General features: G+C 36.0%; 1 protein-coding gene across 7 annotated transcripts in view; it reads right to left on the bottom strand.

The window, feature by feature from the left end:
* Positions 1 to 14793, bottom strand: part of LOC127413504 (regulating synaptic membrane exocytosis protein 1-like) — a 118750-nt gene that overhangs the window by 21196 nt on the left and 82761 nt on the right. Inside the window, exons 13-21 of one of the 7 annotated variants that reach the window (XM_051650690.1) lie at positions 14418 to 14589; positions 14160 to 14313; positions 10825 to 11014; positions 10505 to 10606; positions 9991 to 10053; positions 8474 to 8551; positions 6324 to 6413; positions 5830 to 5907; positions 1250 to 1315 (exon numbers count right to left, since the gene is read on the bottom strand). In XM_051650690.1, the coding sequence (XP_051506650.1) occupies positions 1250 to 1315; positions 5830 to 5907; positions 6324 to 6413; positions 8474 to 8551; positions 9991 to 10053; positions 10505 to 10606; positions 10825 to 11014; positions 14160 to 14313; positions 14418 to 14589 (993 nt within the window). The remainder of the gene's footprint in view (positions 1 to 1249; positions 1316 to 5829; positions 5908 to 6323; positions 6414 to 8473; positions 8552 to 9990; positions 10054 to 10504; positions 10607 to 10824; positions 11015 to 14159; positions 14314 to 14417; positions 14590 to 14793) is intronic. The other 6 variants (XM_051650691.1, XM_051650692.1, XM_051650693.1 and 3 more) reach the window with 6 other exon arrangements.

Genomic DNA, 14793 nt, shown 5'->3' on the forward strand with positions numbered 1-14793 from the left:
CCCAAAAGTCATTTCCTGGCTGCACCAGTGACTGCTTGATCTTTAATAATGTATCCAAATTCATACATAAATTATAATCTGATATGTATTTCTACCATAAGGAAAGCAAAAGAAACATAAGAGAGAAATGTGTGAAACTGATGAAACAAAGGGTGGAAAACTGTGAAAGACAAAATTATCATTATTATGCACATGGCAACAAACATAACAATGTGGGTAGGTGCTTTTACAGTACAGAAGCAGCAACCACAGAACTGAGCAAAGAAAGCTTTACAGAAATGACAAGGCAGAAGGGTTTGCGCTTACTGATTATGTCATGTTATGATTTGTTTAGGTATGTGTGTGAAATATGTAAGTTTTTGAGTGACTGTAGGATAGGTAGAGCACAGCGAGGCTTATCAGCTCAGATCAGGGTCAGCACCTTTCCATTTGGGGTGAGCCTGGGGTTGATCCTGACCCCGGGTCACCTTACCCAATGGAGGCAGCGACACCCTCTTCTTGCGTGAGCCCTTTAGAATGGAGGTTGGCTGTATTCTGCAGACCAGTGAGAATAGCAACACACAAGACAGAATAATAAAAGCAATGTGAAAAAAAATGGAGGGAAAAAAAAATGACAAAGTATTTGCGAAAACAGATAGAAAACTTAAGTGTGAACATGTTGAGAAACAAATATGTTTGTGGATAAGGCCGGTGCAGTATTTCCCTGTAAAAGTTGAACAAGTTCATATACGTAACATAAAAAAGGTCTACAACACTTTAAAAAAAAACACTTTTTTTTCACTGAAACATAATCATTTAAAGGAGAAGTGGGTAATTTTGTGCATCAAGCAGCATGAAACGTTTTCAAAAAAGTTTCCCGAACAATCCCACCAACGGTTGGATGAAAATGTAGTCCTGCTCTAAACTCATGACATAGTTAAGCAAATATTGTTGTGTCAGGCTGGTTGGGATGCTCAAACAAAGAAGAGTTCTGATAGCACCACAGAGCCAGAGTGTGCAAAATTGTTTACTTTTTGCTGTGTCATATTAAGCTGGAATGGCAGAAAGTTTTTTAACATCAAAAATATTTACACACTTCACCTTTAATAAAAATCAAGGTACAGTACAAGTCAAATCTGAAAGTGAAGTTTTATCCTGAAAGAAGTATTTTTGGCTGTACTAAACTGTGTCTCGTGTAGGTATTGTATGGACACACAAGACAATGAACGGACAATGCAAATGTGACATGACTTGGTTTTATAAGTCTTACCGCTCACTGTCAGATATTTTCTTGCCAAGTTTCTGACAGCAAGGCTTGTCCAGAGTTATCGAATGCCTGCAACATGGAAATGATTCAGGCAAGACAGAAAATAAAAGAATGAGGAGTGGCTTCACTCAGGACTGGACAAAACATTAAAAGCAAATGCTGTCTAATAATATGCCACAATGGAGATGGGCATGATATTTTTATATGTGCTCTAGAACTCTTCCTGTGTGTGTGTACATCTGTGTGTCTGGCTTTGCACTGAGGTGGTGTACTGTCTCCTGAGCGGGGAACATAGCCTCCAAAACCCAGCTGATTCTTAAGATCAGGTCAAAGATGTGACTGACATGGAATGGATGGCACATAGACACAGACACACAATGACACAGCATGGGCTGATGTTAATGAAACATAATTCTATTAAGTCTAAATTGCACCACTTTGGTTACATTTCTAAACACAAAAGGAAATGGTATGTGACAAATTGTAATTAAGACACAAACATGAGATATGCAGTGTATGATGTGAAGCACAGAGACTTTACTCTTATGTGTCAAGGGTAACCTTTGGTCAGGTTTTACACTCTTAATTTTTAATTGCAATCCATAAACAAAACTTCTAAAATCATAAAGATTTTAGCATCGAATACAGAAAAAGACAGGTGAATACTGAAAAAAGGGCTCAACAATAAGGATGGCCAGTGCTGGGTCTACAAGTACAACTCACATTCACTGATCATTTACTCTACATGTATTTTTAAGCCACTGCATAATTAAACATTTTTTTTTTTTTTTTTTTTTTTTTTGCAATGTACTGAACATGGCTGTTTAGTGAATTATGCACTTTCGGGTAAGTTTGGCCCATTTGAACTTTTAACACTGATTAACTTAACTTTAAGGTAACACTTTCTATGAAGCATGTATTTATAATGCATGTTTAATGCCTTATAATAAACCTTATAATATGTTGTATTGTCTCATAAATAATTGTAACAACAGTTATAATACAATATAATACTTACCTATTTGAGGTTATGACTTTAAAGATTACAATGCATTATAACACACTATGAAACATGAATTTATAATACATTATAAGGGTGTTCTTACTGCATTATAATGTATCCATAATGCCTTATAATAAACATTCTTGTGACTTTGTACATTCTCAGAATGCAAATGAGTAAAAATCCATAATTTACAGTGCCATTGCCTAGCCTTTAGTAGAGCTGTTGCTTTGTTCATTTTTGAGTGTTTCCTCTAAGGCCACTGTTTATTTAAATGTAAGCAAGTTTAAGCTGATAACTCTTTTACATATGAAATAATGTTATGTGGCTTTGTTGTTTTATTTATTTTTATTTTTTCTAAGTATTACAATAAAAATGTTCGTTGTTATAAAATTTTTAATAAATATGTAAGTATTATATTATATTATAACTGTTGTTACAATTATTTATGAGACAACACAAAATATTATAAGGTTTCAAATAAGGCATTATGCATACATTATAATGCGTTAAGAATACCCTTATAATGCATAATAAATACAGGCTTCATAGAAAGTGTTAACTTTTCAGCCTGAAACTTCATGACATCCTCAGAGGAGGTGATCTGAACCTGGCAATGTATTTTTTTAATTTTACTTATTTAAAAAACAAAGCTATTACAAAAGTACCTAAAAAGTACTTACAGGTCAGTTTGACCTGGTTCAAATAAAGACTTACGAGAAACCTATAAAATGTTAGAACAGTTCAAACTGTTATTTGTAAGTACACTCATACGCCCCCACACACATGTACTCAAACACACACACACACACACACACACACACACACACATGTAAATTTGGAACATTTAATTTATATAAAAATGTGTACATTTTAAGAAAGGTTGGTAAATTGGAGAAAGGTTAGTTATTGATGATAAAACAGTTGTTGGGAAGAAAACGTGCAAATTGTGACTGCTGAACTTTGATTTAACGAGCCAGGTCACTTTGACCCTCAAGTGCAACAGTGATAGCCAAGAGCATTATAATAACATTGTCTAGCATTATCGAGGTCAAAATGGCAAGAATGACTTGTGATAGTCCTAGAATTCTCTTTTTGAGCTCTATTCTGTATTTCGAGCTATTATTCCAAAGAAAAACCCCATATATATACATTTTTCTGTAAAATACAAAGGTATGTCTCTAATATATATACAGTTGCAATAAAAATTATTCAACCCCCTGACCAGATGTATTCTGGTGATGTGAATTAAAACACATCAACTTAAATCTCAGTAAACAGTCAAAGTAAGTTTTTAATACACATTTGAGTGATTTTGAGAACAAAGAGTTCAGTTTACCCAAATTTTAAAATAAAAAATAACTAATTCTCTCCACAAATGTCATGTAAAAATATTCAACCCCCAAAGTCAATCATTTGTGGAGCATCCTTTATACTTAATAACAGCAAATAAATGTTTCAAGTAAGTGTTCTCAGGCTTTGGACACCTCTCTATTAGAATTTTTACACATTTCTCATGAGCAAAAGCTTCCAGCTCATTGACATTCTTTGGTTTCTGTGCTGCCACTGCTTCCTTGAAATCCTAACAAAGGTTTGCAATGGGATTTTAATGATGGACTGAAAGGGCCATTTAAGGACATTCCACGACCTATCCCTGAACCAGATTTTGGACAACTTGGGTGTATCCTTGGTGTTATTGTCTTGCTGGAAAGTCCAGTGATCACCGAGCTTCTATTTACACACTGAAGGCATCACATTTTTCATGCCAGAATGGCCTGATACCTGAAAGAATCCATGGTGTCAGTCACATAGTCAGGATAGCTGTTTCCTGCAGCCGCAAAACACCCCAATAACAGGACTGACCCACCTCCATACTTGACTGTGGGGATGGTGTCATTCTTGTCATCACCTTGTCATCTTACTCCAGACGTACTGCTGACCCATGGGTCTAAAACTAATTTTCATTTTAGTGTCATACGTCTATAAAATCTTCTTCCAGGACTCCACAGGTCTTTCCTAATTACTTCTTGAATATTCAAGTCAACATTTCCCTTGGTGAAGTTTTGCTTTCTTCCACACCCCAAGAAGGTTGCTGTTGCTGAATGGTGCTGCCAACTTTCTCTACTGGAAACTGAAGTGCCTTGGAAATGTACTTTTAGCCATGACCTTTCTTGTGTAATGAAATAATCTCCTCTATTAGCTTTTGAGACAGCTTATTTTTAATTGCATTTTTTTGCATAGAAATAGATTTTTGCTACAACGCTAAACTTAAATTGCAGATTGCAGATTGATGACTTAATTTTGTTTTGAAAAATTACTTGTGTAGCCTTACATATTTAAGAAACAGCTACATACAATAGGGGTTGAATAATTATGACATGGCTGTATTTTTTTTAAATCCTGCTATATTAGGTTATATATTCACACTATGACTTTGAATGTGTCACTCAACTGATATAGATGTAAAGTTAAAAAATTCTGGGTCATAAGAAAAGCTTACCTTTGTAAATCCTTACTGTCTAGGGGGGGTTGAATAATTTCAATTGCATCTCTCTCTCTCTCTCTCTCTCTCTCTCTCTCTCTCTCTCTCTCTCTCTCTCTCTCTCTCTCTCTCTCTCTCTCTCTCTCTCTCTCTATATATATATATATATATGTGTGTGTTTTTTTTAATATGTATATACAGCTCTGGAACAAATTAAGAGACCACTGCAAAATTATCAGTTTCTCTGGATTTACTATTTATAGGTATGTGTTTGAGTAAAATGAAAATATTTGCAGAAAATGACAACTGGTCAAAATCAACATCTTTTTTGTTATTTTGACCAGTTGTCATTTTCTGCAAATAAATGCTCTAAATGACAATATTTTTATTTGGAATTTGGGAGAAATGTTGTCAGTACTTGATAGAATAAAACAAAAACTAAAATTTTACTCAAACGCATACCTATAAATAGCAAATCCAGAGAAACTGATTTTATATATATATATATATATACAGTATATAGCGGTGGGGCCAATAAAAATGTTGGCAGGGCAAGTAAACTACTGAAAAAAAAAGTCATTATTGTTGAGCCCGGAAAGATCTTTGGTAAATGATTCTACAGCAAATACTGGACCATAAACACTGTTTTAAAGTGAGCAAACTTGTAAAATGAATCTAAAAATATTCAGAATAGAAGAAACTGTATCAAATTAGAACAGGACAGTAAATTGCAGGCTGCAGAAAGAGTTCAGATAAAAAGGTGTACAAAAGGTTGTATGAACAATCTCAAGAAATCCAGAATATACACAACACACATCACAACAAACCACAAAAACACAAGTCACCACATTTGTGTATAGCAAGCTACTGAACAGCCAAAATTCTACGAAACACAATGACAATCACATTATAGAGTGCTAAAATCATGGGGTTGGGTCACAATAAGCTACAGAAAACACATCTATGAGTGACAGCAGGAGAATGCTGGAGGGTAAGCTACAAAGAGTATCTACTGAGCCCCCATGGCAGAAGGGGTAGGGACAGGTTAGAAGAGCAGAGAGGTTTGGCAGCAGGACTGGAGAAGGACAGGAGGGATACCTGTCTTCTTCTGGGGAGGCATGCTGAATTAGGATCCTGGGACTCGTGGGTCTGGTACGGGGCAGAGATTGCGTGATCCTGCATGAGTGTGTGTGTGATCCACAAACACCCAAATAATTTCAAGTGGAGATGGAAGAAACATGGGAGGTCAATATAGAGACTGTGACAGTGGTCATCTCAAAAATACAAGATGCACAGATACAGGGGACTAATTCTAATTAATTCTTGATAGTTCTCCATCTACAGTGGAAATAAACCTAAACAAATGCTCAAGCTAGAGCCGTCAACATCAGGCCATAAGAGTCACTGGACACTAACAATGTGTGTGAGACAAATGTGGTATATTACTCTGACATTAACAAAGACATAATGATTGTTGTATTCAAGGGGCGACACAAAGGAACATTCTAAGAGTGTTCTATTAATGTCTGTGAATGGTATTAATGACAGAATATACAAAACTGGTACAATCCAGTTCAAAATAAAAAGTGTACCTGTCTCGTTCAGGTGAATAGGAATTAGAACCTGGTCTCAGACAGTTGGTACTAGCACTTCTAACCCTGTCAAGAGAGGGCTGTAGATCACTAGGGTCACAAAATGCCATGCCATCCAATGAAGAAAGGAGAAGGAAAAGAGGATAGAAAGATGACAAAGAATCAAAATGTTAGGTCCAAAAAAAATAAAAAATAAATAAATAATAATAATAATAATAAAATAAAATAAAGGCAAAACTTAACTTTTCAACTCTGCTCTTGGAGGGCCAAAATCCTGCAGAGTTTAGCTCCAACCTTAATCAAACACACCTGAATCAGCTAATAAAATTCTTCAGGATGACTTGAACAATACAAGCAGGGTTGGAACTAAAATCTGCAGGACGGTGGCCCTCCACGAGCATAGTTGAATAGCCCTGCTGTAAGATTTAAGTGGAGGTAGTTGGAATAACGGCTAAAATGTGGGGAGAAAATGGTTGGATTTTGTGCTTTTTAAAACTCTGAATGGGGAGCTGCTAGCTCTAGGGAACTTTGAATGTTTGTTGGGTTTATGGCTGCCTTCATGTGCAACTGGGAAGCTCCTATGTCCAAGGTGGGCATTTGTTATTATGACTGTTATGTCACACATTTAAAGTCCGAAGCTAAACTAAAACAAATTCACAGTGATTGACGGAAAAAGCTCTTTTTTCTGTAGTATCAGTGAATGAGCATAAGTAAATACACTTGCATGACTTTTACATGACCTACATGATTAATTAATGCATGGTATTTAATAAATTATTAATCAATCTGCATAAATCAAACCACAAAGAGTAAGTCATAAGCTTTACATTAGTTGACTACTATTTATGTCATATATAATAAATTCATATTATTTAAATAGCAAAAGCACTGAAATTGGAATAATTTTGCTTTCCAACATCTTGCATGTCGACACGCCCTGTCTAACATCACAACTCAATTATTTCCAAGTTTTCCACTGGTAAATATGGCTTTAATTGATCATTCATGTGCTCGGAACTCGTAATTGCAATATTTCCGACTCCACTCGACTGCCGCATATTATGGTTTTAGGGTTGACATGCTCGACCCCTTACCTCATGGTGATCTTGTCTGTGAACCTAAGAACTCTGTGTGTGACTGAACGTTGAGCTGCAGTGACTACAGACAACTGTGACTTTGATTTAAGGCATGCAGGAAGTGTGGAGCTGAACACAAACAAAAGTCAAACGAGCAAAAAAAAATAAGCAATAACAATTTACAATAATAGGAAAACAAAGATGATCGCATAACCACTTAACTTTTCTTTTGATTATGACAATGAAGAGGGCCATATGAAGAATGTTTACAGCCAACACTGATTAATCTTGAACACTTAAAGGTGAAGTGTGTAATTTCTACACAATTAGTGGCGCCAAACAAAATTGTGTCTGTTTTCAAATAAATCTTTGCATTAAATGTTTTTTTTTAAATTGTAAATCGTTTTCAAACAGTCCCTTCCTCTGCTATTGGTCTATACTCCCGTTGATTGAGCCAATGTTATGTCACACACAGTTGGGTCGCTAAAACAAACGGATTGCAATTCTATTTGCTGCTGCTATTGGTGCAGAAATGTTTACACTTCACCTTTTACAGTTTAAATGCACAGAAACCAGAACATTAGAAGGAAACAGAAGAGCACAAGACAGGAATCATTTACATCCCCACCGTGGTTAAAGAATACTTACCCCCTTTACATCTAACAATGGCTGATTCCCATAAGATGGTCTGTATTTCTATCTTTAGCTGAGCAACTACAATATCTACCTAACTGTTGGAAATTATATGTAATCAGTTGCAATGCAAATATGGTGTTATTATACATCCAATACTACGATACTGCCTACTTCTTATTTACATCATAATCTTTAAAAAACCCAGTGTAATAGTTTCATTAGGAGAGAAAATACACAGTAAGACCATGTTTGACAAATATATCTATATATATATATATATATATATCATTTAATATACAGCATTCTTAAATATTATTATATAATATCCAGTATAATAAAATATTGTTTATTCCATTAACTAGTCTGTAAAAGAGCTCTCTGAGTCTGAGCTTCACAGATGCAATAGATGGCTCAAGTATTTGTTTTTGGCCGCCTTACCTGTAAATATCCTTATGAATTCCATTGACTAATAAAGGCATCTTAGGTGGAAGGGTGCTACTGTACTTAGAAGAACTCCTGGTAATGTTACAATAACATGCAAGCATGCAAAAGGGAAACAAAAAAATGTGTCAAAATCACAGCTGTGATTAGTCCATGCAAAGAGCAAAAGAACATGTCAAAGGTAACGTGCAAACATGCAGAGGTCACCACAGAGGCAACTCCCTCATTCAAGACTGTCTACATCAGTGGTTCTCAACCTTTTTTGATGAATGCCCCCTAATTCATTCCCTACCTATGATTTCTATAAAACAAACTATGGCATTTTTGTAATTATAAACAGTAGACCTACTCTAAACACATGTAAAAACAATAAATACAAATATATATATATATTTATGAGTTGTAACAAAAATTAATTATATTCCCTCACTCCCCTAATGTAGCCTATGACAAATTTAATAGCGCTGAAGTAGTGATATGATAATATTTATTATCAATCTATTTCTGGCTAAAGTACAGTTAGTGTTACTATAGTAAATTCAAGGGTGGTGATGTAGAGTTCTGTGCCGAATTCAAATGCTTTCCGCTTCTCGCACCTTGCTTCTCAAGCTTAAGAGCTCGAGCTTTAAGAGCTTTGCACTCGCACTGCTCTGTCCATTGAGCTGTATCCATCTAGAGAGCCATACAGGAGCATTAGCTAAGGTTGTGCCTCCTCCTGTGTATTTGACACTACTAAACCAGAAACCAGACTTCAAAATCAGATGAACCATGGTACAAATATGTACCTACCCGTATAATTGAGAACCAACTGCTATACTCCAAGTCTAGATAAATGTTTTAATGCAAAGAGGAACTTGACGATAGATTTGATTATTACGACTGATAAACGCCCCCCCATTTGTAACCTAACGCCCCCCTCTCTACTAATTTGCTCTCAGTGCCCCCTGGCAACCTTTGAACGCCCCCTGGGGGGTGGTATTGCCCCTGTTGAAAACCCCTGGTCTACATCATCATTTTTCAGTGCGCTCGAAATTTCCTATTGAGATTAGTAACAAACAGAATAAAAATAAAGGAGTTAAAATAACACTTAGGTATAATGAGATTATTATTTTGAGAAACCGAACTGTAGTCGTGAAGAGATTGCTGGTATTTGTCTTTTTGGGCTGTAAGCCAAAAGCAAGTGGAAAGTTCCTCTTGTAATGTCTCTCGTCAGCGAGCTTCTCTGGTGTATATTAGAGTGGAGAGGCAGAGAGTTTGACAAGAAATGTTCGAGGGAGATTTAAGCTTATGGAAAGAACACGATGACATCAAGAGTTATTTTAATTAAATGGAAAAAACTCCAAGACCAAACAATCGAAACAGACACAAGGAGATCATTTATGGAGCCTTTTCAAAATGATATGGTGGATGAAAATTATACTACACCAAAATATTAATACAGATTTATACAGTAATCTGAATAAACAATACTATAATTCACAGACTGGTGGCCCACTTCTGGCCTTTTTGTTTACCTTTGGGTGCGCAGACACTCTGTGCTTCTACCCCGCATTGATCTGTGTATCAAGATGACCTCACTGCAATTACCATGGAGATGGATGACACGTAGGAAAATAAACAAAAACAAAACAGACCAATAAACAAGCAAACATAGAGTAAAAAATGGGCACCATAAGTGAGTTAGAAGAGGAAGGGTGAAAACCTTCAAAGCCAGAACAGTATGAACACAATAAAGGTTAACATGACGTGTCTTCCTGTCATATCTGTCAATACAAACCCTCCAATGATGGCTAATCCTCCATGTTCTGTACAAAACCAAACCTAGTACTGATGGTTCTGTTCTAACCCACCTTTTCTGTGCCTTTGTGGGTTAGCAAGTCTTAAAAATTCAGTTTTTTTGTATTTTTTAATGAGGAAAGATTTTTGTGCTGAAGAAAGGCACATTTTGGAAGTGATTGAAGCAAAATAAATTATTCTTTGAACACACACTTTAACACGCATATACACACTTATCTCTACACAATTTACCTGTCATCTACATATTCTCTCTCTCTCTCCTGCAAAAGGGAATGGTCATGGTAGCGTGTTGGGGAACGGGATCTACGGCTGTGCTGGACCTCATCCAGACTCCTTATAAAGAAAAAGAGAGAGAGAGATAGGTTATATAATATATGCCCATTGCAAGTTGTCGGTCATTCTAGTGTACAAAAAAATTTGAAGAATGCATTGATTGACCAATCAGAATCAAGTATTTCAGAGAGCCATCATGAATCCTAATCATAGTTATAGCTTGTGTTTTTGCAGTCTATCCTATTATCAGCTAGGGTAGAAGTCATGCTTTGCAGTACCTCTGTGCGGGGACATTGGGTGGGCGGGACCGTCCTTTGCTCTCTTCCTCTCTGTTCGGGGACACAGACCGTGAGCGGTACTGAGTCGGCCTCTGCTGCTCAGGAACCTTTAACGTTGTTGCCCGGTCTCTCTCTCTTTCTCTGTTTCTGTCCCTTTCTCTTTCTCTCTCTCTTGATCGGTTCTCTATAGCTGTGATCATACACAAACAAAAATAATGTAAAGAAAATTGTGGTTACTCTGGAAAATTCACATTGCTAATGCAGTCATTCAGCTTGCCAAACCACTTTTTCCATGTTAGAACCCATCCAAAAATAAAAGGATAGACATAAGATGTTAGATCATGTTTAATCAAATATGCCAGACCATTAAAATACCTTGTTCATTCTCCTTTTCCCTTAAAAGTCCAATAATATCTAACTGTGACCAGTAAGTGAATAGAAACCATAGCTTAAAGGAATAGTAACACTTTATAATAATGTTCCATTTGTTAACATTAGTTAATGCTTTAGGTATCATGAACAATGAACAATATATTTTTTACAGCATTTATTAATCTTTGTTAATGTTAATCAAAATACAGTTGTTCATTGTTAGTTCATGTTAGTTCATAGTGCATTAACTAATGTTAACAAATGCTAATTTTGATTTTAATAGTGTACTAGTATATGCTGAAACTAACATTAACTAAGATTAATAAATGCTGTAAAATTATTGTTCATTGTAATTTCATGTTAACTAATGTTAACAAATAGAACCTTAAATGTACAGTGTTACCCAATAGTTCATCCAAAAATGAAAATTCTGTCATTACACATCCAAAAAGCATGTGTGTTATACAATACTGTGGCTTTGGGCGAGGAACAGACAGAAAGCCATTATTCACTGAAAATCTTCACCTCAGTCAATGGTCACTATGAATTGTTTGGAAAAATGTCTAAGAACCACAGACAAAATAAATAAATGATATAGTCTACAGATTTGGAAGGACATAATGGTGGGTAAATAATGACAGAATTTTCCTTTTTGTGTGAACTATTCCTTTATTTTAAAACTGACTAATATAAAACTGTTATTTCATACTGTAATCTCTGGAACCAAATGAAGCCCTTTATTTAAGCACCCTTAAAACATTACTGATTAAAGAAGTAGAATCATCAGAAAGAGCTCTGTGCTTACAAATGGTTAATTTGATTGAATTTTAAAAGGATGTCCTGCACACAGAGTAATAAACGCATTAGACAGTTGTACTGCTAAAGAACACTAACTGCTAATAAATTATCCATTATAGAACTATATCCACTAGTATTACGAATTACCTAAGAATATGCATATATGTTTTGGAGAATTAAATAAAGGTGTATCACAAAGGTAGTGTACCACAAGAACGTGTCTTTTTCTTACTTCGACCATGCAGAGACAAAATCAAACATGTAGCACCACAGAGAGAAAGCAGTCCTCCTTTTTGTATACCTTCTTTTGTCACTTTCCCCATCGCTGTCATGCATGTGTGATTGTGAGTGCTGTGCATCAGGTCTACTATACTATACTACAGAGAAAAGCACTGCAGACAGAACACTGATAGTCTGATAGTCAGTATTGGTCAGCATTGTTGGAGACTTTCAAGAACCTTTAACAAAACCAAATGTTATGAAAATCATTTAGTTCTAGTATTGCTTAAAACATGGATTCCCAGCGATTTCCATCCCTATTAATAGTAACTCACTAGATAGTCCATTAGAACATGGAATGATTGAAAACATGCTAGATGCATTAAATGACTGGTGACTGGTGAGCGATTGGTGCATTGTCTCCAGGACAACAGCTGTGACCTCCAAAGGAAGGGAGGGTCAGCTATTGGTTGCTTCTCTCTTTTGGGCTTTTCTACTGCACAAAACACAGAGAAGTGCCACGGTTGCCTCCCACCCACCTGTGGCAACTACGCCAACAGCATCATCATAATCTGTTTCTGTAATACGGTGCGAGCCTGCACACACAGATACAGATATACAAACAGGGATAGATGGACAGGTAAAGACACAAACATACATGGAAAAGACATGAACGAATGCACACAAAGCATTATTGGAATAATCCACGGTTAGGAAAGCAAACCACTTGGCATCCAGAAATAAACTAGCATACTAAAATATGTGTTGTGGATATACCCATGGGCCTCACTCCTACACACTAACTCACAGGCAGTACTGTTCAGAAGCATACCTCCACACAAACATATAGACAAAACAGACCTGAAAAACCTTAAAAAGTCACGAATATCGCAAGACATTGTTAAGAGAGCTACTGAGATTGGATGAATTCTAAGACCTTGAAAAAAGTAGACATACTACTTTAAAGGAATTTGACAGGCTCAATACCAGTTAAGCTCAATTGACAGCATTTGTGGCATATTGATATCCACAAAAAAAAAAAAAAAAAAAAAAAATTATAATAATATGGAAGTGGAAGTGAATCCAATGGAAGTGAATGGGGCTAGTCTATAAACATTAAAATACACACTGTTTAAAAAGTATAGCAAAAAGACATAGATGTAAACATTTTACTGTACATGTTAACATGATTTTAGTGTGATAAAATGAGGTATTTATTAGTGTTACAGCATTAAACGCAGGGTTTACAGCCATAACGTTGCCCTGACAATAAAGTTCGGTTAATAATAGATATGATTAGTAAGTGATTTTATACACAATCATGATCACCAAGGAGACTGCTGTCAAGATTTAGAGAGAAAAAGGAGGTATATTTTGGTGTGTTCTCATCTAAAACCCAATGGATCACTTCAGAAGATATTGATTAAACCACTGGAGATGTATGGATTACTTTTATGCTGCCTTTATGTGCTTTTTGGATCTTCAAAGTTTTGGTCACCATTCACCTGCATAGTATGTATGTATGGACCAACAGAGCTGAGATATCCTTATAAAAATCTTCATTTGTGTTCTGCTGAAGAAAGATGGCATGAGTATGAGTAAATGATGAGAGATGTTTCATTTTTGGGTTAACTATTCCTTTAACATGAATAATGTTTACATCTTGTGGCTACACTTTTGAAACAGCCTGTATTTTCTCATTATGCCACAAATGCTGTCGATTGGGCTTAACTTGTACTGAACCCCAAAAAAATTCCTTTAATGTTGATGTTGAGTTAATATTTTTTGATTATTGTCCTTCACTGTGTAAAAAAAACAAAAACAATGACGTTATCAGCGTGCACACTTCATTCTTTACTCATTGCCCCCTCAGACAGAATAAGCACTCAAACACAATGTTATTCCTTATGTTCAACAGCATGTGACCAGAAACGCCCTTCACTTACGCTGGAGCTTCTTGGTGGGTGTGTCTGTGTGGGCGTGTCGACGAGGCAGGTATGGCGACGGGTGTGGCAGCGGAATGGAAGAGACATCATGTGTTTGAAGCTTGTACCAGTGAGGTTTATCATCCAACAGGGCAGTCTCCAGCTCGATCAGGATCTTTATTCAAACACAGTAGAAAATGCAGATAGTCAGGTCATACACAAATGTTGTCAGAGAGCAATTCATGTTGTGAAGAAACAAGGTTAATATATACTAAGCACCTCTCCCAGAAAGTCACTCTCCTCCTCTTGTATTCTGGGTTGGTCCCACATAGTGATCTCCAGCATGTGTTCCCTGAAATCCCGCCGGTGGACATAAGAGTACACGAATGTTTGGTTCCACTTGGGTTCCAGACTTTTCTTCACTGTCTTTGTCCTTCTTTTGCTTTTATCACTAAAGTAAGAGCAAATATAGCATTTACATATATCTTTATAACTAGAATCTGCTTGATGCAAATAAACTCCAAAAAACATGCATCACCACTGATCAAATATGGACAAAATCTGTATCCATTATTGGAAAATTTGTTATGCAAATGCAAATGGGAAACCCAAAATGTATCCTTTTCTTTTATGATTTATGATTGTATCTTAAAAG

The sequence above is a fragment of the Myxocyprinus asiaticus genome, chromosome 23 (assembly GCF_019703515.2).
Source record: "Myxocyprinus asiaticus isolate MX2 ecotype Aquarium Trade chromosome 23, UBuf_Myxa_2, whole genome shotgun sequence".
Taxonomy (NCBI): Eukaryota; Metazoa; Chordata; class Actinopteri; order Cypriniformes; family Catostomidae; genus Myxocyprinus; species Myxocyprinus asiaticus.